This window comes from Aythya marila, assembly GCF_965140915.1.
Source record: "Aythya marila genome assembly, chromosome: 18".
Lineage (NCBI taxonomy): Eukaryota > Metazoa > Chordata > Aves > Anseriformes > Anatidae > Aythya > Aythya marila.
In genome coordinates, this window is record NC_139059.1 from 3742743 (window position 1) to 3765783 (window position 23041).

The 23041-nt window shown below is 35.8% G+C and overlaps 1 protein-coding gene across 14 annotated transcripts in view; it reads left to right on the top strand.

The window, feature by feature from the left end:
• Positions 1-23041, top strand: part of BPTF (bromodomain PHD finger transcription factor) — a 58357-nt gene that overhangs the window by 19392 nt on the left and 15924 nt on the right. For 6 of the 14 annotated variants that reach the window (XM_082775131.1, XM_082775129.1, XM_082775141.1 and 3 more), the window contains 21 exons: positions 932-1155; positions 2347-2547; positions 3061-3249; positions 5866-6036; positions 6201-6376; positions 7593-7948; positions 8221-8352; positions 8947-9076; positions 9840-9975; positions 11105-11320; positions 11616-14046; positions 15000-15124; positions 15381-15509; positions 15793-15943; positions 16722-16845; positions 18161-18413; positions 18849-19010; positions 19964-20112; positions 20533-20656; positions 21163-21386; positions 22730-22952. In XM_082775131.1, the coding sequence (XP_082631257.1) occupies positions 932-1155; positions 2347-2547; positions 3061-3249; positions 5866-6036; positions 6201-6376; positions 7593-7948; positions 8221-8352; positions 8947-9076; positions 9840-9975; positions 11105-11320; positions 11616-14046; positions 15000-15124; positions 15381-15509; positions 15793-15943; positions 16722-16845; positions 18161-18413; positions 18849-19010; positions 19964-20112; positions 20533-20656; positions 21163-21386; positions 22730-22952 (6026 nt within the window). The remainder of the gene's footprint in view (positions 1-931; positions 1156-2346; positions 2548-3060; positions 3250-5865; positions 6037-6200; positions 6377-7592; positions 7949-8220; positions 8353-8946; positions 9077-9839; positions 9976-11104; positions 11321-11615; positions 14047-14999; positions 15125-15380; positions 15510-15792; positions 15944-16721; positions 16846-18160; positions 18414-18848; positions 19011-19963; positions 20113-20532; positions 20657-21162; positions 21387-22729; positions 22953-23041) is intronic. The other 8 variants (XM_082775130.1, XM_082775132.1, XM_082775137.1 and 5 more) reach the window with 7 other exon arrangements.

Below are 23041 nucleotides of genomic sequence, written 5' to 3' on the forward strand. Positions count from 1 at the left end.
CAACTTGTTTTAGGGTTATTAGTGAGCCACGGGCTAATAATAGGTAGGGCAAGTGTAGCAATAGCTTAGTGCCTCTTTTACATATGAAGGCCAAGCTTACAAATCACGGTGTTGCCTCATACCTCGTTTGCAGTATGGGGAGTGCTAGGGCTGTATTGCATGAGTGGTCCTGCCCACGGGCAGGCTGAGCTGCTGACCGGGAGCTGCTGAGGCAGGCTGGAATGAAGCAGCCTCCCGCAGAGCCATGTGCAGTGTCCTGAAGCTCTCCAGCACTCTGGGAGAGCCTGCTAGTCAAGAAACGTATGGAGCTCATTTGGGTCCGATGGCCTGGTCAAGATGCTCTTGACGCTGTGCTCCTCTCGTAATTTTCTTTATGCTATCATGAAGTACCCCAGATAATAAATGTGGAAATTCCTTTATCATCTCAGAGGATCGTATTATGTTTATTTTATGTGCTTTCTGGTGCTTTCACAGGTGAATGCTGTAGAGATGCTAATAGAAAATATTTTATGAATATGAAGTTCCTGAATTTCCTGAATTTGCAGCCAGAAACTACCTTTTCTGGATTCTGGAGACAAGTACTCTTTCATTTCAGATTATTCAAGACTTAGTAGATTACCGGTTACAGTAGTATTAAATATAATGAGAACGAACCTTGTTGCCAGATTTGACAAACCAGTTTTAAGGAGACTCTTCAAAAGCTCTCCTGAGCAAGTTATCATGAGAACTTCTGATGAAAAAGGGAAGGGAAGCGAGAAATTACTTGGATACTTACAGGGGTGTATACGAGTGTCCTCATGTGCTTTGTTTCTGTTTGTTTGTTCACGTTCAGTTGTTGGCATTAATATGTCTCTGCAAAAAGTAGGGTGATAACCATTTTTGTAATTTGTCCAGGTATTTAAACATTAATATTTTAAAAATACTCTTATAGAGAGGAAGATTCAGAAAGTGAGAAAGATAAGAAAATCTGGTACTATAGCACAAAGATACAGCTGGCAGAGTTAATTGAATGCCTAGACAAAGATTACTGGGAAGCTGACCTATGCAAAACTCTGGAAGAAATGCGTGAAGAAATTCATCGGCACATGGATGTTACAGAGGACCTTACTAATAAAGCACGGGGCAGCAACAAGTCTTTCCTTTCTGCAGCAAATGGTAAGCATATTCAGGCTAACAGGAACAGATGTTGCACTTTGAATCTAATACTAGCTTATATGTATTGTATTGTAAAGTGCTTACTGGGCTAATGTGACACTACCAGTTATTTTCAGTGTGTTATTGAAGTTCTTGTATTTAAAATAATAATAATAATAATGGTAGATTTCTGGACATACAGAAAAATTTTTACATCAGTTTGCCAGAATAACTATTTTTGATGTTCACTGTCCTTTTTAACAGTTTAATTACAGATTATATCTGATAGCTTGTTTGTATCAAACTGCATTTCCTTGATTTAGCATGGATTTTTACTTCAAATTCATTTTATAGTGAGTGACTGACCTAAAGGAAGTGTTTTTAAGCAAAATGTTAAGCATCCTGTTATCTGGATTTGTTTGGGAAAACATATGACTAAATGAATGGATGTGTGGCAGGAAATGCTTTTACATCCCACTCCATGAACGTAACACAAATGCTTGGAGCCTGGTCAGTGCTCGTAGTACCACTGTTCCCACTATCCACAGTTGGATAGTGAGTACGGAGCTTCGAAGAAGCATCGTGCTGGTGTACCAGCCTGGATATGTAGTGATGACTTCTTGCAGGCCTGTGTCTACATCGTGTGTTCCAGGATGTCCTGAATGATTCAGATTTTTGATATGCTTAGGGTGTGCCAGATTGTGGTCATTCCAAGTGTTGGAGTAGGGCTGTTAACTGTCAAATGTTTGTTGATTTACTGTCTGATGCACACGTATATACATCCTCATAAACATTTAACAATTGAATAGGAGTTGGAATGGCAAAAATACTGAAGCTCAAATATTTGCTCCAATATTATGTCAAGTGTGGCGGAACACATATCTTTCCCTGCCAGAAGTTAATCAATGTACCTTGGAACAATAAATAGCTATATAAACTTGGGAAGGTTTGAACTTTGGTTCTGGGGAAGGCGTGAAGGTTTGATATTCTGGTTTAGAAATGGATTTGTCATCATTATGTGGATGTATAATTTGAGAAATCGATTATAAGACCTTTGGAATTGTTGCTTTTAAGGAGGAAGAAGTGATAAGTTGGATGTTACCTTTTTGTCTCTTAAATGAAATGAAGCAGTATTTATGCCATGTTATTTTTTCGTCCTTGGCTTTGTAGGTGGTGGTTTGTTGTATATTGATGACATACATTTTATTGTAGATGAAATTTTGGAGGTTATCAGAGCAAGAAGAGGAGAGATAGGGGAAGATAGAAACACACCAGCTGATGAGGCAGAGAAAGCCAAGAGTGATGGTGAGAATGACCAGACAGATACAGATAAAGGCAAAGAAGAATCTGGAGACCAGGATAAAACTGAGGAAACACCCACTGAGCAAGATGTGGAAAAAGTGAAAACCGAAGGTAAAGGAACTATCACTGTGCTTTTACAACTTCATTTAAGTAGATTGATGCTTCAGCTAAGAAGATCCTCACATTTCTTGAAGTTAGAATATTTTTTGTCTGATTCTTTAAGTTATTTTTAAGCAATAAGAAATATTTGTTAATTTATTTGTGGGTGTATGTTATAATTGTTTATTTTTTTAAGTAATTTCACCAGTTTTCCATCTTTTCAAGTTAAATACAGCTAGCTTGTCGATACCTTGGCTTGAGGTACAGTAGACATTGACAGAGTGTGATCAACAAGTTTATAGTAAGCAATATTACACAAAACTTTTTAACATTGCTTTCCTCATCAGAATTAAGTAATTTGAGTGTTAGACAAGACTTTAGCATACAGGGGGGAGAGGAAAAAAAAAAGCTCAGCAGTATCAAACAGACAAATTTACTGAAGTTGCTTTCTATGGGTGACCCCAAATGACATCCTAAAACATAATAAAGAATATCCCTAAAGTTTTGTTGTGCGTTTTACTATAGAGGCAACAGTCGTTGGGGATAAAAGTAACTCTGTGACATCAAGCACTGACGACAACAACACAAATCCTTCTGCAGGAGAGACTAGTTGCTCTGAAGGGAAGAACGCAATGGGGTGTCAGTCAGAAACCCTTGATAGCAACAACATGGCAGAGAAGAAGGTGGCATCAGAGCTCCCTCAGGAACTCTCAGGTACAGAAGGCACTGTTACCAATGCCTCTGTAATTTGGGTAATCTGTTCAGTTTTTCCTATCTGGTTTGTTCACTAAAACCATTCACAGCGAATCACTCATGCTGTTTGCTTGCAGTGCCATCCTTTACTGCTACGTTGTCATTAACATTTCAAAGTTAATTTTCTTGCAACTAGTGCTGGAAATTTGTGGCCCTCCATGACATCAGCATTTGTTTCCATGCCTTCCAAAGATGACTGTGGCTAAGCTTTTTATGTTCTATTTTCTCTATATTTTATTTTTGCACAGTGATCCATAATGGTTGTTAGCATCCTATCAAAATTTATTTCAAATTCTAATTTGCTGCTGACTCTTATTTTAACCTCTCATTTACTGTATAAATTACTAACAAAGTATTTTCACTCACATAAGTAAACCATCGCACTGAGATCTCAAGATAAAATTGTCAAGCTTGCTGGGGATTTTAAACAGATTTCAGAATTGTATGCATAGAGGCTCTTGTGTTTTACAGTGTTTTCTTCTGCCATGTCAGTGATTGTAAAGTGATAATATACTGTATTTAAAGAAAAAACTCTTTAGGAATGAATGGGACTTAATTTGGTGTAATGTAAATTATCACAGTGTTATTTTAGAATGAAATTCTGTTACAGGCTTTACTACGTAACCAAAAGTTACTCTAAACAGCTGATTATCATTAAAATGAGCAGAGTTTTATACTCATCTTTTCAGTTGTTGCAAATACAAAAATAATCAAATTGTAATGTAACCACTGTGTGATGTTTGAAAAACTGGTAGTAAATGTTTTCTCTCCTACAGAAGTAGTTCTCTGTTCAGGTACAGATTTCACTTCTTAAACTTGTAGATATGGATGTGTCTCAACTTTGTAATAAATACTTTCCATAGAAGGGGAAAATGAAAGTTAAGATGAAACCATAATCTGGGAGCCTTTTAGTATGCTTTTTAAATACAGAAAATGTGCTACTGCATGGACTAAAAGCATATACTTTAGACATTTGATCACATACTTCTGCCTGTACTCATTTTTATTCCATTTTAAAGTTTTAAATAATTGATAGAGATTTAGTGGAGAATATTTGTATCCTACAACTTTGTTCCAGACACATACATGGATTCATGCTTCCTTTTAAAAATATCACTTTTTGCAAAGGTGTTTCTTTATTATACTTTTGCTGTTACTTTTCTCCTTCCAAAGCTGCTAACCCAGTTTTAAATTAGTGGGCTTTGCCTGTAGGAAAGCATGCATGTGTCTTTTGTGAAGGGGGTTGTTCCTCAGGTCTAATTTACTACATTTATAGTGATATTTGTGTTCCTGTTAAGAAAAGTTCAGTCTGAGACTCTTATCTCAGAGGAAGGGAGAGATACTGAACCAGTATCAGTAAAGCAGCCAGCCCCAAAGAGAGGAAAATAAGATTAAACTGCAAACCTAAACAAAAATATCTATCGCAATCCTTGTTAAATGTAACGTCGGTATTAATCTTTTATTTTTGGGTCTAGTTTGGATGCTTCCTTTCTCCTCCAAACAACAGGCACCAAACGGTTACATTTTTCTCTTACTAAAAAGGGAAATAGACCAAATAATGTCGGTCACCTGTTGGGAAGAGCCAGAAATCAAGTTGTGTTTAGGTACAGGATCTTCTAAGAATCAGAGAATGATTCTTAGAAAAAAGAACGTTTCACAGAGGGAAGTTTTTGGTCTGTTTTCTTTTAAAGATAACAGAATCCTTGATGTTTTGAAAGTGGTCTAAAAACAGAAAAATCTTTTTTTTTTTTTGAATATCTAAGCAGTGTCTTTGCACAAAATTCAGAAGATACTGCTGTTGGAAAGGGTGGTGCCTTCTTACAGGGAAGAGAGTGGTATTTCTAGATAGCTGCAATTCACTGATGGTTTGGTTGAAAGACTGTGCTCGGGCAGTATGCTGTGTTGACAGGTGAGGTGGCAGTAACATCCACAGCTGTCCAGAAAGACAGTAACAAGGACAGCTGAGGACTGAGAATGCATTTGTCTTACTGAGCTTGAAGCACTATCTAGACCTAGCAGGTTGTAAGAAAAGCTGGTATTTTAAGTTTGTAGAAGAGTTTAGATATAGAGTGTTGCCGATGGAAAGGAAATCAGAATTCCTCAGCATTAATGTGCTGAGATGATCAAAATCAGTGGAAGATAGATGGGGAAGGGAAAAGGTCATGGTTTGAGGAACAGTTAATGCATGATACAATCAAGAGAGAATCAAAGAAGCTGCAGGAAGACCAAATTTCATAAAATCTGCATCTTAAAAGCAAAACAAAGTCTCAGTAGAGGGCTCACAGTGTGTGCATCTATAGGGGAAAAAAAAATACACTTTGTATTTCAAATTCATTCATCCAAATACAGATTTCAGTTCTTCAGAGCTGTAAAAGTTGAAACTGCTTGAAACAGAACAAAAAGATAAAATATCTTTATGGATTCAGTGCTCTGAAGGGAATTTATATTTGATGGGTATTTCTTTCCAGTCTAGCAAAAGATGTTCATCTGACTTTAAATTTTTCATCCAAAATATAAAATGAAATTTGCATCTATAATTTTTAAAGGAAAACTAAAAATGAAGTTGTTCTTTTGTAGAAGAAACTGGTCAGATGATCCCCAGCAACAGCAGTGCGTCTGCTGCAGCTCTACAGGCAGATGTTGAGAACAGCAACAGCAGTGAGCTCAGCTCTGTGCCGAATGACTCCGTTAAGATGCCTGATGATGCTGAAAATGCAGAGGGGGGATCCCAGACTTCAGATGACATAGGTAAAGAGGCAAAAAAAAAAAGAAAAAAAAAGAAAAAGAAAAAATACATGCTTGATCTCTTATTTTCATGTTATGCATCTTTTTACTTTATAATTTCCATAAGTCAACAGAAAACTTCTAGTTTTTAGGTTTGTTTTAAAAGCTTTTTTATTTTTCCTGGGCAGGAGATAAGTCTAATGGTGAAAGAAGTGATTCTCCAGGCACAGGAAAAGGCACGCCAGGTTCGACGCGAATGCTCACAAGATTACGAAATCCAGATAGCAAGTTGAGCCAGATGAAAAGCCAACAGGTTGCTGCTGCAGCACACGAAGCAAATAAGTTATATAAAGAAGGCAGAGAGGTTTGTATACTTAAGGAAAATCCAAAGTAGTAGTAGAAGTGTAACAGAAAACCAATCATCGTTGTTTTTTGTTTTGTTTTTTTAATAAAAAAGTATTTAAACTTTTTAAAAGTGATTTTGGCAGACTGTAAAGGTCATTAAAAAAAAAAAAAGTCAAAATAATAAATCAGCAAATGCTTAAAGTGTTGTATCAGAAGCTTTTTTCCCCTTTTCCTTTGTTCTTGCATTCTAAATCTGTACGATGATACACCAGTGACCAATGTGCATACTCTCCTTTAATACACCGGTCATAAGTTAGGGAATTGTTTACTATATAGCAAGCAGTAAGTTATATATGTTTTTTCCCACTTTTGTCTTCAGGTCTTTCAGAACTGATGTGCCAAAAATGTAACTTACTAGTGTTGTGTATTTGATTATTGTTTGAATACCTGGGTAATAGTCAAGTTTCCAGTTCACCACAAGTCTGTACTGGCAGATTATGTTGATTTAAAAACAATCATTGCAAAATTGTAGCACTTCTGGATGCAAACTAAAGTAAAAGCTCTCAGATGACTGTCATTTGGTATAAATCTTTAGTGTGGCTGTAGGTTTGTGTTATGAGATAGCTCAGTTTCTCCAGAAATGGAATATTTGAATGTTAAGCATTAGCTGCACTTATTTGTTGTCATTGTTTGGTGTATTAATTTTATTTTTGTTAGCTGGTTATCATTATAAGTTAACGCAATTGTGTTTGTGAGCCTATCTGATCACAAACATCTCTGATTTGGAACTCCTTTATGAGTAGCTAGAGCAGTGGTGTTATCCATGCCATGTTTTCAAATTCGGAAATACTTGTTGGCTTAGCTAGGTGTAGGAATTGTGTGAGTTACCCAGGAGGTGTTTCACAGACACTTTTAGTTTACTTCAGTTTAGTGAGGCTATTTTCCCAAAGCCATCTCCCTCAATAGACGTAATTCTGAGCAGCCAAACAGGTTCCTGTTTGACCTCCTGAAGAGCCTCGGTGGCTTTTTTTGTAATTGTTGAAGTTGATTTTCATAGTTCTATATGCAATCTGTGATGAAGTACTTATATTTAACACATTGGTTAAAAGTTATATGCTTCTGCAAACTAATGCAAGATATTTTTATGAACTTTACATATAGGCAGTTGAAACCTTATACTGTGAGTAATCAAACAATGATTTTTAAAGGTCCCAAATGTTTTCTTCTTTAACAAGGTTCTGGTGGTCAACTCTCAAGGTGAAGTCTCCCGAATGAATGCAAAGAAGGAAATTGTGATGAAAGGAAATATCAACAACTATTTCAAATTAGGGCAAGAGGGGAAGTATCGTGTTTATCATAATCAGTATGCCACGAATTCATTTGCATTGAACAAGCACCAGCACAGGGAGGACCATGACAAGAGACGACATCTCTCGCATAAATTCTGTCTGACTCCAGCTGGAGAGTTCAAATGGAATGGGTCTGTACATGGGTCCAAAGTTCTTACCATATCCACTTTGAGGCTAACTATTATCCAGCTAGAAAACAATATCCCGGCATCATTCCTTCACCCTAACTGGGCTTCCCACAGGTAAATTAATAAATGAAAAAATATATTCTCTTGTATTTTTGCTAATAGCATTAACGAGCAGTGGTCTTTGCTTTTTGAAATTGGTGGTTTCGAAGCGCCATGCTTCAGTAGATTAAAATATAATGTGTTTGTGTGCTGTGATGATGACTAAAAGAATTGCACATATGAGTGAAGTATTAGAATATAGGAGATTTTATCCCATTAAATCTCATTAACATAGTATGCTATATTAGTACATGTATATATTTCAGGTTATCTTTTTTCCAATTTAGGTCTAACTGGATTAAGGCTGTTCAGATGTGCAGCAAACCTAGAGAATTTGCACTAGCTCTGGCTATATTGGAATGCGCAATTAAACCAGTTGTCATGCTGCCGATCTGGCGGGAATCCTTGGGGCACACTAGGTAAATTATGAAAATATTTTTTTTATATATACGTATATCTCATATACTTTATACATATATCTTTTTGAGTATGAGAACTTCACTGTTTTACAGTTACTAGTTTTTCTATACCTGTATGAATTACATTCAATTTCAGTCTGTTGTATTCAGCACTTAACAATAGTGTTTTTTCTCAAGCAGAAAAACTGAAAAAAGATGAAAAGATTTCAGTAGTGTCCCTGCTGCTGCAAAGCAAGTTTGTTTTCTTTCTGAGCTAGTCTCCAAGTGGTAGCACTTTGGAAGACTAGAAAAACAACTTTCAACACACTGAGTTTGGTAGAGTCTGTCTTTCGTTTTTCATTGCTCCGTAAAAGAATAAATTAACTTTTTGATGTAGATACGGTTGCAGGCAGCTGTCTGCCTTATCAAAATAGCCAAAAAAAGTAGTGTTCACATTGCAATTAATGCATATAAGTTGATACTAGACTTACCTCTTAACTTCAGATATTCGAAAATATTCAAGGAGGAGTGTTTACTGTTGTTTGACTTCTTATATTTGTTTACAAGATCCTGTGCTTAAATATATTTAAAAGTACTTACATCTGTGTTTATTAGATTACGCAGAATGACAGCAATAGAAAGAGAAGAAAAAGAAAAAGTGAAAAAAAAAGAGAGAAAACAAGAAGAAGAAGAAACAATGCAGCAAGCTACATGGGTGAAATACACATTCCCTGTCAAACATCAGGTAAGGTTTTATTTTGCATGAAGACCAAACTGTCAATTTCTTATTTTTTTCTATTTTCTTGGACTTACATAAATGTCAATTAGTGCATTACTCCCTGTCATTGGAGTAGGAACCATGCCCACATACTAAAGCACACAGTCTTGGCCTGAGCAAAGTTTGAGATTCATTGCTGTCTTAGCTACACTTCCTGATTTGGCAGATGATTATCTGCAAAATGCACTCCTTCCTAATGGAAGAGTTTTAGATGGATATTGGAATCTTGTCTATGTGTCTGTTTCCAGCACTTCCCTCCTCACCCTGCCCCCCAAACCAGCTACCTTTACTTCAGAAGGTTATATAAATAGAAATCCATTTATATGGTAAACATATCTTCTACAGGAGATGGTAAATACTTTTGTTGTAGTGGTTCTTCGCTCTAAATTTATTGGTGTAATAAACATACCGGTTGATTCAAAAAGTTATATAATCTTTCAGCTTTTAGATAAATATCTGCTTACTGTTAAATGAAGAAAATATGATTTTGCTGTTGCTGTGGTAGAATTGGCAGATTATTGGCAGATACATATTGAAATATGATATATGATACATAATGATACATGATATGATAAATAATGTAGATAGCATATTGACAAACTTCAGTTTGCTTGAGAAAGTAAGAAAATTAGAAGGTTAAAAACCCAAATACATTTGCTGTTTTTAAATTAATGCATAAATTAACAGCAAATAGCACCATTAAAACTAATGTTTTAAAAATGTTTAACAGGTTTGGAAACAGAAAGGAGAGGAGTATAGAGTAACAGGATATGGTGGTTGGAGTTGGATCAGTAAAACACATGTCCATAGGTTTATGCCCAAGCTACCTGGAAATACCAATGCAAATTACAGAAAGTTGCTACCAAGTAAGTGTCTGCATCACTTAGAATCTTTTAAATTACTAACATACTACCGTTTGTTGCTTTTGTAGTTAATTACATGTGTGTAATGTTTCTTGTGTAGACTTTGTTCCAGGTAGTGTTCCAGAGAAGCTTTCATGGATCTCTACTCATTAGTGTCAGTATAGTTGGTTCAGTTGTCAGAGACAGTTTTTTAGCTACATAAAAATGTTTCAGTTAGGAAGTTGTGTGTAATATTGTACACCTTTAGATTTATGTAAATTAGATAAATATGTAGATAATCACATGCAAAAAATACCTAAAACATTGGTGCACATATTCATCTCTTTTTCTACATTGACATAATACTATTAACCAATTTTGTCTGTACATAAGTGTTGTAAGGGGGGAAAAATGATTTTTTCTAGCAAGTTCAAAACATCTTATTTCTTTTAAAATAAAACCTTGGGATCAATAAGTGTGTTGCACAGTTAACTTCTAGAATGCATCCTGAACTGCTGAAGTCTTACTTGTAATTCTTGAGTTTCCTTTTACGTTTCAGAAAATGGTGGTCCTCGTTACGTTGTATATCAAAACTTCTTTTATCACATGCTGAAGTAAAACTTCCCATGTAGTTTCTAAATGGGTCAAACACAAAATAGATGCTGCTGCTTTTTGTGTTACCTGTGTGATTGTTAAATTAGATTTAATTTTCTTTCTCGGTTGAAGTTAATGGACACTGCAGTGCTAAGCATCAAATCGCTTGAATGCTAGTATTCATTCTCAGTTTATCTGTAGAAATCAAAATTATTGAAAACTATTTGTGAATTTTCAGCATATGAATGAATGCTTTTATTAGGCTGTTTTTTTCAGAAAATGATATTTAATTTCCTGGAAAAGTTGTTTCAGAAAATCTGAACATGAATTCCTGAAACAATAGTGGAAACAAAGTATTTTATCCCTGGTGGGCTTTTAGGTATTTTTTATTCAGTATTGCAGTAAGCTTAATCTGTGATGTTACAATTATATACTGCACTGTATTTCTGAATTTCAGTAATGTGCAAATTATTTAAGTGGTAAACCAAAATACGTTAAAATGTAGCAGGTGATTGTTTTTTTCTGAATAACTGAAACCATGTAATTAATCTGTTAATAGCAAAAAATGAAGATGAAAAATGCAACTTGGATAAACGAAAAGGTTCAATGAGGGTAAAAGCAGAGAAAGATAGAACAAAGGATTCTCATGATCTGCAAGCAAAGGAGAAAGCAGATGCTTCAGAAACCTTGGAGAAAGTCAAAGAAGAAAAGTCAGGTGAAGAAAAAGTAGAAACTGATACAAATTCTGAAAACTCAGATCATGCAAAAGACAAAGGTGATATACATAAATTGTTACAAAACTAGTTATTCGTTGCAACACTGTATGTGTAAAAGCGTATGACCTCATAAATAACTATTAAAAAACTGTGTAACAGATTTTGTCCAGACATCTAAAATGTCTCAATTAAGTGATAATTATCCCTTGTAGAAATATCTAGAGTGTTCATTCCCATTTCTTGAAATGTATTAATGTGCTAAAAGGTGCATTTAATTCTTAGTACTTAATGTAAGAACATGCTTTTGGTACTCATTGTTAGGGGAGTTTACTGATTTGGAATTATTCTTCACAGTGGAAAAAGAAATTGATGGTGAAAATGATAAAGTCATCAAGGAAGAACCTATGGATATCGATGATGTGAAAATTGAATCCCCGATAAAAGATGAGGATACTCATTGTAAGCTTGATATAATCAATGTCAGCGAAGGTTTTCATTTAAGGACTTGCTACAAAAGGAAAGTAAAATCATCAAAATTAGATGGACTACTTGAGAGGCGAATAAAACAGTTTACACTGGAAGAAAAACAACGTCTAGAAAGGATGAAACTGGAGGCTAGTGCTAAAAATGGAGGCATTCAATCTATAAGTCCCCAGAAAAAAATAGATGAGCTACAAATGAGAAAAGTAAAAGAAGGAAGCCAATTTGACATGTCTTCCCAAAATCAAACCTATCTTTCTGATAAAATCCAAACTGAAGATACAAGACAGGACAGCTTGCCAGTCAGCAGCATCTCTTGTACAAAAACTGGTGAGCTAGATGAGCCTTCTTTGCCTTCAACAAATAGGCTATCAAAAAGAGAAGGGCAGCTACTGGATGAGGACTCACCTCAGTCATCTGAAGGCGAGTCCTCTGTTCAGAATGATAGCAAAGAGAACAACTCCAAACCTGGGACTGCTGATAAATGTCAAGGACAAGAGGCTCTTAAAGAGTGTGAGACTTCCTTTGTGGATGGCTTGAAACAAACAAATGCAGATGGTAAAGTCAAATGGGATGTTCTGGAAACAAATGAAAGACCTTTGAAACAAAAACTACCTATTGCAAGAGTATCTCCGGGTGAATGTGAAAACTCAGAGCCAGTGATAACTGAAAGCAGCTGTAGAAAAGATGCTCTGGCCATTTTAGAAAAAACAGACTCAGAAGGGGATTCTGAACAGCAGAGCAAAGATCCAGAAAACAATTGTATGATAAAAAGCCATTATGAACCAACATCCTTACAAGAAGGTGAAATAGGGGAAAACGTTACTCCAAGAAAGACTGAAAGTAAATCTGAAAATAAGATCAGATTTCACCAAAAATTGGTGAGTAAAGATTTAGAATCACTTAAGACAGAACTGAATTCTGAAAGAAACCTTGAAGGTCAAACTCTGGAACATGCAGATAGGACAGAAGTTGATGAGGAACTACTGAGCTCTAAGTTAACAGAGGCTAATGGTCAAAAGAAAGGTCAAGAACTGAAAGTGGAGGCAAGTGCCATAAACAAATACCTTGATCAAACAAATCTAAATTATGTTACTGACAAAAAGAATAATAAAGATGATGTAACTGAGATGGACTTAGAAAAAGATAAATCTGCACTCCAAATGAATGGAAAAGACAGTGATGCTAAAGTACTATCAAATGATGAATGCTTAATTAAAGATACCTGTGAAGCTACAGCAGGAGATGATACTGAACCAAAAATTAATAATATTAATAAATCAATTCAAGAGCATGAAATAAAAGCATTGCCGTTTAGGGAATCTTCGATAAAACCATTCATGAATGGTGATATCACGACAGAGGACACAATTAACAAAAATACTATGGACCCAAAGTCATCTCTGCAGAATTCACCTGAGTTTGAAGCTGGAGACAGTCTTCAGCCATCAGATGAAGTTCTGAAGTATGTGCAGAAAACTGAAGAAAAACAGCTTTCTCCTCAAAGAGCTGCCTTTATTGGTGCTGCTTCCACACCAACAAATACTTTATGTAAAGAAAATAACTTGAGTAGTGAAACAGAATCTATGGAAACTGAACTTAGTGAGGAGAAGAAAGTTGCTCCATCGCCTGTAACGTCATGTGAGGAATCTAGTTTGAGTAGTGACTTTGCTGATCAGAACGGTCTACAGGCATACAAAGTGGAAAATGTTAATGGAGAGAATAAAACAAAAACTGTTATTACTGAGGTGACCACCACCACAACATCAACTGTTTCTACAGAATCCAAGACTGTCTTTAAAGTTGCAGAGACCCTAGCATCTAACGATGAGAAAACAACAGTAGTATCATCTACAGAAAATTGTGCCATATCCACTGTAACTACCACCACCACTGTAACTAAGCTTACCACTCCAGCTACAAACAGTAATGTTGATGTCATTTCTGTACAAGAGCACAGTAAAACAGTGATTACAACAACAGTAACTGACTCGCTGACCACCCCAGAAGGCACATTGGTGACTTCCATGACTGTCAGCAAAGAGTATTCTACAAAAGACAAAGTGAAGTTAATGAAATTTGCAAGACCCAAAAAAACTCGTTCTGGAACTGCCTTGCCATCTTACAGAAAATTTGTAACCAAAAGCAGTAAAAAAAGCATATTTGTTTTACCTAATGATGACTTAAAAAAGCTGGCCAGAAGAGGAGGAATCAGAGAAGTTCCCTATTTCAATTATAATGCAAAACCTGCCTTGGATATCTGGCCATATCCATCCCCAAGACCAACTTTTGGGATCACTTGGAGGTATGTACTTAGTTATGTTCAATTTTTTGGCTTTGAAAGAAGTTCTTGAGCAGCCCTGTTCCACAAAAATAAACATAGTTAAATTATAGTTTAGGAAAGCCAGCACTAATAGAGAATCCTTATCTGGTTTTGGCACCAGAAACTTCTGTTGGGAAGATTTTTACAAGGACAAGTTCAGTTTGTTGATAGTGTAGGTAAAGTCATACAGAAATCTACGGGCCAGTTAAGTTGTGTACCAGAACAGTGAGGTATCTGTGGCACTCCATTTTTCAGGTTTGCTTCCCATTTTATTCTAGAAAATGTCATATATCCAAGCCACACAGCAGACTATAAAACATTGTTACTGTAATACTCTTCTAGTATCAAACAGTTATTTCATTGTGCCCTTTGAAGCTATGAGAAGAAAGCGGCAGAAAATTTCCAGTTCATAAACTCTCATAGCAGTGAGTGGAAGTGGAGCGTTGTTTTACCTGCGTCCATCAAGCTGACGGAGTATTTTAAAGAATACTGTTTCCACTGAATCTTCAAATAGCCATAATTAAATGGGGTTCACTTTCATTGATTTTTTTGTTCAGACTCTGGATTGATTTGAATAAGCTTAGGTATTGATGCTCTTGTCCATAATAAATTTGGGGTTTGTGAAGTGACACAAGTTTTATATCTAGGATTGGGTAACCATACTGTGTTGTTTTTTTTTTGTTGTTGTTGTTCAAACCCTTTACCTGCCTTTTAATTCTGAACTTCCTTCTTAGAATTTTCAAAGAGCACTTTTCCTTGAGTTATAAAATCAAAACCTCTTGCATGGTTGGCTAGAGTGGAGCTGTTATAAATTTTGCTATTATTTTTTAAAAAATGTATATATTGTTCAGTAAAGGTAGAACAGAAGACCTGTCTCATTGGTTTGGTTAGGTTTATTAAACACATTTTTACTTTAATTAATGCTCTGTTGTTAGATACCGACTTCAAACAGTGAAATCATTGGCTGGAGTGAGCCTTATGTTGCGGTTACTGTGGGCATGTCTCAAATGGGATGATATGGCTGCAAAAGCTCCACCTGGGGGAGGAACTACACGTACAGGTATCTTTTCTTTGAATTTCTGTGTTTCCTAATGTAACAGCTCTTGCTGTTAATTTTGATTATTACTTTCATTCCAAGCCTTTCTGTAAAGGTTTGATGTTAGCTATGGCACTTGATAGATCTATAGGTAGAGATTTTAATAGCAAACAGTTTGCACTGTAGTTGTTCTTTCTTTACCTTGAGTGTATTGGATTGATAGGTGATTCAGCTTTTATTTGTTTTCTGCTATTAACGTGTTAGGACTAATCTTTTGTAGAAACATCTGAAACGGAAATTACAACAACGGAAATAATCAAGCGAAGAGATGTTGGCCCATATGGAATCCGGTCAGAGTACTGTATAAGAAAAATTATTTGTCCCATTGGTGTGCCAGAAGCTCCAAAAGGTACCTTTGTTTATACACTTTTCACCTCCCCATAAGCTCCTACAGAAATTAAGGTAACTGGACCTTTATGTTAATTCAGATGATCATAGGAGCAAATATAGCTTGACATGAACTATTCATTCTCCTGTGTAAAGCAAATGATGCATGTAACAAACTGACTTGATCTCTCTGAAGCTGGAAGGCATTTCTGTTTCTAAAATGAGACAGATACTAAATCTTGGTTTACGCTTCAGTTTTGTTTTATGATTGAGCTTAATGTGTGTGTTTTGACTGTTCTCTAAAGAAACTCCAACACCCCAGAGAAAGGGACTGCGATCAAGTGCTCTAAGGCCAAAACGGCCAGAAACACCCAAGCAAACAGGCCCTGTTATAATTGAAAGTTGGGTGGCAGAAGAGGAATTGGAATTATGGGAGATCAGGGCGTTTGCTGAAAGGTAAACCAACTCAAACTTTTTTTTAAAAAAAAGCTTTTATTTTTGTGTGTATGTTAAATAAAAGTTCCCACTAGATAGCACAAACTAGATGAGCTTTTACAGGTTGTAGCTGAGTGTTGCGTTTTTTTCTGTGCCTTTTGTTATGTTAGTTAGGTTAAAGTTGTAAAAGAATTATTTGCTAATACTAAAACTGAATTTATGCAGGTATATTAGATTTGTTAGAGCTATTTTTTATTAATTATTCCAGTCTTATGAAGTAATCAGTGTTGTATTGCTAAAAGGCTATTATTATAAAGCATGGAAAGAAGGGTTTTAGGCTACTTTTCGCATGACTTCAAACGGTGTGTGTTTAAATACTTCTATAACACAAATAAAATTGTATAGAAGTATTTTGAGTAGAGGTGAATTCAGTCTGAGGATATTCAAGTCAATAAAGTATTTTCAATATTTCATACTTAAGTGTTGAAACAACTTTGAGACCCCTGAGAAGAATTGTTTTAAATTAATGGTGACATATAGATCATATTTTCAGTCTCAGATGTAATTATGAATTCCAGTTTTGGATAATAGCTTCTTGTAAGGTGTTGTAGTAGTTTTGCATCAGAGTATTTCAGGAATGTTGTATGCACTTTCAGTAGCTTATTTCAAAATACTTTTAAAACTGTGACCAATTCTCAGTGATCTTCAGACATGACAGATGTTCCTAAATGAATCTAGGTCGATGGATGGATTTTATGTGATGGCTTAACTCTTCTTTTTGGTTGTGTGTCTTTGGCAGGGTGGAGAAGGAAAAGGCACAGGCAGTTGAACTACAGGCTAAGGTTAGTGAACAGAAGAAGGCAGGCGAATTCAAGGCCCAGTTGGAGGCTCAACTAAAACAGCAACGATTGGCTGCCCAGCAGGTGGGGGAGCTATTGGTAGTCCCACCTGTCTTGCACCATTTTTCAGTTTTAGAAACTCAAAGTTCTGGGAAGCCAGCTTCTCTTAGTCATCAAACAGTGCTGCTCCCCCTGTATGCGTTCATTATTTTGAAACAACATTAAGGCAAACATTTGTTTAATAATTAGATTCCCATTTTTTTCTACCTAATACAGAACACTTTAAAAAAAATCTATTTTTTTTCCCAATTTTATAAGAAATCTGAGAAATGCTAGTCTCCAGGTAAGATCAACTGTGTTTTGTGGTTTACTAGAAAGGTGTCTTGGTACATAGCTGACTTGGGAATACAACTGAATTTATTTCCATGCTCTAATCACATTGAATCTTTTGATTTTTATCGTATCCAAAGTTGGCCAACTGAAGCCCACAAAGAATTTGTTATAAAATTCAGTTACACATATGTATATGCACATTTACATGTGTGTATAACTAGAGCAGTGTTTTTTCCATCTTGCATGTTTTCATTACATCTTCCCTAACCAAATACATTACTAGTGAATGAGTTTTTCCGATTCACAATAACAAACTCAATGTACTGATAATTAATCACCAAAATTTAAATTAATATAATGTTCTTCCCTATCTTAATGTAATTAAATAGTTGGCATTGTAATAGACCTGACTGATACTGCCCCTTTGTAACGTGGCTCTCTAAATTCAAAGTACCTTTTTGACAGTCACAGCACAGAATGTTGCTGGATCAAGTGAAGGATTTTAAACCTGATTTTTTAAGCAAGCTACAAATTGAATTTACAGAGAATAATTTTAAAAATTATAATCTTGATGTTTCATTTGGTGAAGTAGAATGATAGCCTTTCTTTCTCCAGCTGTGGCAGGATCTCAATACAGGCAGCTCTGAACTTGAGAGTGCCAGTAATGAACTCTGACGGTGTATTGCTTATGGAAGTACATAGAGGCTGTATGCACACTGTCAGAGCCAAGTTTAGATAAATACTTTTTGATTATTTTTTTTAACCTTTTGGATTAGTATGTTTTCTTTAAAATGTGTATGGAAATTAACATAAACTGAGGATTTTAAAGATGCTATAAAGGAAAATTTCTGGTCGCGTACTCTAAGGAGAGTTGTGGTTCTGCAGGTCAAGAAGTCTGTGTGCTTGTCGTGCTTTGGGATATTTAAAGAGCTTACTCTTCACTCCTTTAAACCTGAACTAAAATCCTACCAGGGTCCTTTATTTTTCAGTACTGACAAGACAGCCCTTTTTTTTTTTTTTTCAAAATCTGAAAATTCTTCATTTAATTTTTTTTTAAATTCTGTAGAAACGGCTGGAACAGCAGAAGCAGATACCTGTAGCAGGCGTGGTCCCCACAGTCACTACAGCCAGCAGTACTGCAACTACTGTCTCAACTCCACAGAAAGTTGTGGTAGGCCCTTTAACGGGCCCAGTTCCCACTGGAACAAAAGTAGTACTTACTACAAAAGTGGGTTCTCCAGCTACAGTAACATTCCAACAGAACAAGAATTTCCATCAGACTTTTGCTACTTGGGTTAAACAAGGCCAGTCTTCAACAGGTAAGTAGCTGTTCATCATGGAAAGAACGTGTAACTAGGATGAATTCCAGCACACATCATACCTACATCCAACACCTACATCTCCAGAATATAGCATTACTGCATTTTGTGTCATCTTTGCTCTTAACTCTCTTGCTATATCAGCAGGACACTTCTGAAATAATACCTGTCTAATTTTTCTTTGTTCAGACTTGCTAGGTAGTTGTATTTCTGACCTTTCTCATGACTGACAGCTGTTTTACCAGTAATCATTGATGATGAAAGCATTCTATTCTGTAATGTACTGTTTCCTAAAAAGTCTTTACAAAAGCAAGAATGATGCATTTGAAAACACTGTAAAAATAATCCTGAAGTTTGCTGTTTCATACTTGAAAATAGTCATATTCTTGACTAATTTTTCTGCTCTAAAATTGACTGTTCTGTGTACCTCAATAGCCACTAGCACAGCTGCCACTTCAGCCACAACCATTGCCAGCACAGGGCAGACCTTCCAGATCTCAGGCAGTCCAGTAACGATGGCAGGGAAAGTGATAACTAAGCTGCCACTCCCTGCAAACAGCAAGATTGTTGCCGTCAATGTGCCATCAACTCAAGGAGGTAGGGCAAAGGGAACTGAATTGAAATGTATTCCAGCTTGCTGTTTAATTCTCCATTGACACTATTTTCCCAGTGAAGTAAACTTTGTCTTGAAGGGGGAAAAAATCATGTAAGAGCTTCTAGAGCTTGTTCCCCATGTACTGCATATTTGTGTGTCTAGGGGAAAAATGCAAGTATTTTGCCTGTAAATTATTCTACATTTCATAGTACAAAATTAGAAGCTCTATTTTTAGAATGTGGAATGAAGCATGTTTTTTTCTTTATCTACATTATATTACCAACAAAATAACTTTCAAAAAAAAAACGTGCTGCTGTTCTTAATTATTAATACCTGCATCTGCTCTTCATTGATGAGCAAGAGTTTGGTTCCAAATTAAGATCAGCATTTTCCTTTTTGACTTGGGAAGAGAGCTTCATATTTTGAGATTTTATGAATGTATATTAAGTAGAAAAGCTTGATTCTCTGTCTCCATTCTCCTTAGTGTCTGAGGAAATCATGAAGGCTACCAGTTTTATACTGAAGTTTCTTAGGTGACAGAAAAAGCAATATCAATTTTCTTTGGCACTATGAGCTTGTAGGTGAAAGGCTTAAACTGGTCTCCTCCTTTTTAAACGAATCAGTCTGTAACTTTTGCTTAATGGTTGTATAATACTAACTTTGTGGCACCATGTCATGCAAGGACTTGTTTGCAGTTACCATCAAACTGATCTTTATGAAGATTCACTCTTTCCTTAATCTTTTCTAAAATACCTGTTGCTTAACTTCAAATGTAGCTGAAAGTATAATGCTGCTTCCATTTACAATGTGACAAAGCTTCTCCCAGGAAGTGTTAGAAGATTCAAAGGTGTTCTAGAAACCTGGAGACTGGTTTCTGAATGCCTGCCTGGAGTTGTATTTACTTCTTCTGCTGGCAATTATGTTACTAATGAATTCTCAATTTTACTTTATTTAGGTGTTGTTCAAGTTCAGCAAAAGGTATTGGGCATCATTCCATCAACAACAGGTGCAAGTCAAACATTCACTTCATTCCAGCCAAGGACAGCAACTGTAACAATTAGGCCAAATACCACAGGGACTTTAGGGACAACAAGTACTTCACAAGTAAGATGTCTTTCTGATTATTTAATACAACAATTTGGAATGTGTATATTTTAAGTTAGTGGCAGATGTTATAACTAATATGTAATATAGTTACTTATGGTCACTTTTCAACATATATATATTATTATTATTATTTCAACTTTTTTTTTTGTGAAGAAAAGTAATTAGAAATAATCAGAAATAATGTTAATGGATTCTTTATCTCCAGGAGGCAAGAGGTACATCAGTTCTCTCCAATTTGAAAAATTAGTATCTTAGCTTGGTAAGCCTTAGCAGTGTGGGCATAAGTGGAAAAAATACTGCATCTACTTGCGTCTTCTCATTTCTTACTGTGTTAAAAGAAGGAAAAAAAATATTTAAAAAACCCGGGGGGATACATCCTTATAAGTTTACGTATGCTCTCCATTTTGATGTATGTAGGTAATGCAAGGGACACCACTCCGTCCTGGTATGACAGTAATACGAACACCACTTCAGCAGTCAACACTTGGAAAGACCATCATTCGAACACCTCTAGTGGTGCAACAAGGTATTCTTCCAGCCAGTAGGTTCATTTTGATATTTAAATTTCCAGTGCAAAATCCATGGTTTGTTTCATTATAAATACTTTCTGCATCATATGTCACAATGCTAAAATATCTCATTTCAATGCTTGACTTCTAACAAGTATTTATTTTTTGACTTTTAAGTATGTTGGTCGCAGGCTTTGTAAGTATTAACCATCAATATTGGGAAATGTACAGGTTAAAATTAAGTCCATTTGTTTGGAAGAAAAAAGTTTAGAACAACTTTGTATTGAGAGAACCTTTTATATTTTTTTAAAAAGCTGAAGTTCCTCGTAAGTACATTACTTGAATGAAAATAGAAACATTTTGTAGACCTTTTTCAATCATAGAAATGGTTTCTGATGGAAATTTATGTGCAAACTGGAGTGCTTGCTTTACTTGTTTGATCATACGCTATTTCAAGAAGTTGTGGTTCAGAGGTTTGCAGTGCTAATGGCTGAAATACTAGAAATGATTTTTTTTATCACAAATTACTCTCTTACAGGTCAGACACAGCAGGTGGTGACTCAGATAATCAGAGGTCAGCCTGTCTCAACAGCAGTTTCTAGTACCAGCACAGCTTCTTCCAGTTCTGGACAGAAGACAGTAACAAGTCCTGCAACACCACCTCAGCAAATACAGCCACAAACCACATCGCAGCCCCCTCGACCTCAGCAGGGACAAGTGAAACTTACTATGGCCCAACTCACACAACTAACACAAGGACAGGTAAAATATTTTAGATCCTTTGGGCTTGAAAATGTGCTAATGCTTGCAATACATTTTCTCAGGTCTCTTGATTTCAGCAGTGAGTGTATCTGATCATAATTTTGTGTTCTTGGTTATGTTTCAGCCTTCATTTAGGATAACTGATAGCATAATTACAGACTGAAAGAAGCATATGCACAGTGTATTTTTAAATATTGTATTCCTTAGTAGTATAACTAGCATTAGGAAAAATTACCAGTATAGAAAAACATCTTTGCCTTAACAGCAGTAAGGGATGTAATTATTATTTTTATGGCCTATTTTTGAAACCTTCAGAACATAATGTTTGTTCCTTGTCTTTTGATGTCGTATGAAGATTCGGTTTTAATTTATGTTGTCCTCGGTCTCAGAAGAAAAAGTCTCTGGAGCTGGAGGAGGAAGAAGTTCTTAGAGCTTCTGCTCAGATCATGAAGTAGAAAAATTCAGGCAAAAAATAAATTTAGAATCACGCATAGGGTAAATATAGGCTTCTGTGAATTACCATAATAACTATTCTTTAAAAATATTTATAGAATATACATCTTTGTAGTGTATTGGCCTGCTTGTAGTCAGTTTAGATTTTTCTGTGTACAAGAGTCGGAGAGTTCACTTCCATTCTCTAAGACTTGGAAGAATTTCTTTAGGGACCTCATTCTGTTCTATGGAATCACAATGTATAAATAAGCACCTAGGTGTGGTGATACCCTGCCTTCTCTATTTCAACTGAGAGCACTGTCCTGAGACAGACCATACATAACTTCTTAAAATCATCGTAATGATTAAATTTTATTTGATCTTTATGAAAGCCTAGCTATTTCTGTATACACTAGTGATATCTGGAAAGCTGGTATCAGCTTAAGCAACAGAAATTTATAACACATTGCAAACAGAATAGTCAGTCATGAAAGCTCACAGTTGGGCTGGATCTGACAGGCACTGAGGAAACCTTTGCACTGCAGAGAATTTTTACATAAAATGGTTGGGATTCTTGAGGAAGTGATTAATGTCTAAGATTATCCATGCTCTGCTTTGTTTTTAAATTCTAGGAACAAAGATTTTCCATTTTAGCTGCTTTCTGGCTAGGATTCTTGTATTTGGGTGAAAATATTTGTTACTATCCCCAGCCCAGTAATCTGTTGATAGAACTGTTGGAAGAATATTTTACTATTTCATGATCTTGGATGCTGCTTTTGGGTCTTAGGAAAATATTATGCAGTAACTTTTTTTGTAAAAGTAATGACCTCTGAAATCCTAATTCTTGTGATTTTGAGGAAGATCTTGCTAAGAATTGTATCACTAATACATCAATATTAACTTTTTTTCAGGGTGGCAGTCAAGGATTAACTGTGGTAATTCAGGGACAAGGTCAAACTACTGGTCAATTACAATTAATCCCTCAGGGTGTGACTGTAATACCTGGTCCAGGACAACAGCTTATGCAAGCAGCTATGCCAAATGGTACAATTCAGAGATTTCTTTTCACCCCACTACCAGCAGCTGCTACTACAGCTAGCACAACCACAACAACAGTTTCCACTTCAACCTCAGGTAAGCATTGTTCTATTCAGCAGAAAAAAAGACTTCCATTTAGGTTATACTGGACTTTTTGTGCAGTTGGAGAAGGTATCTTATAAAAC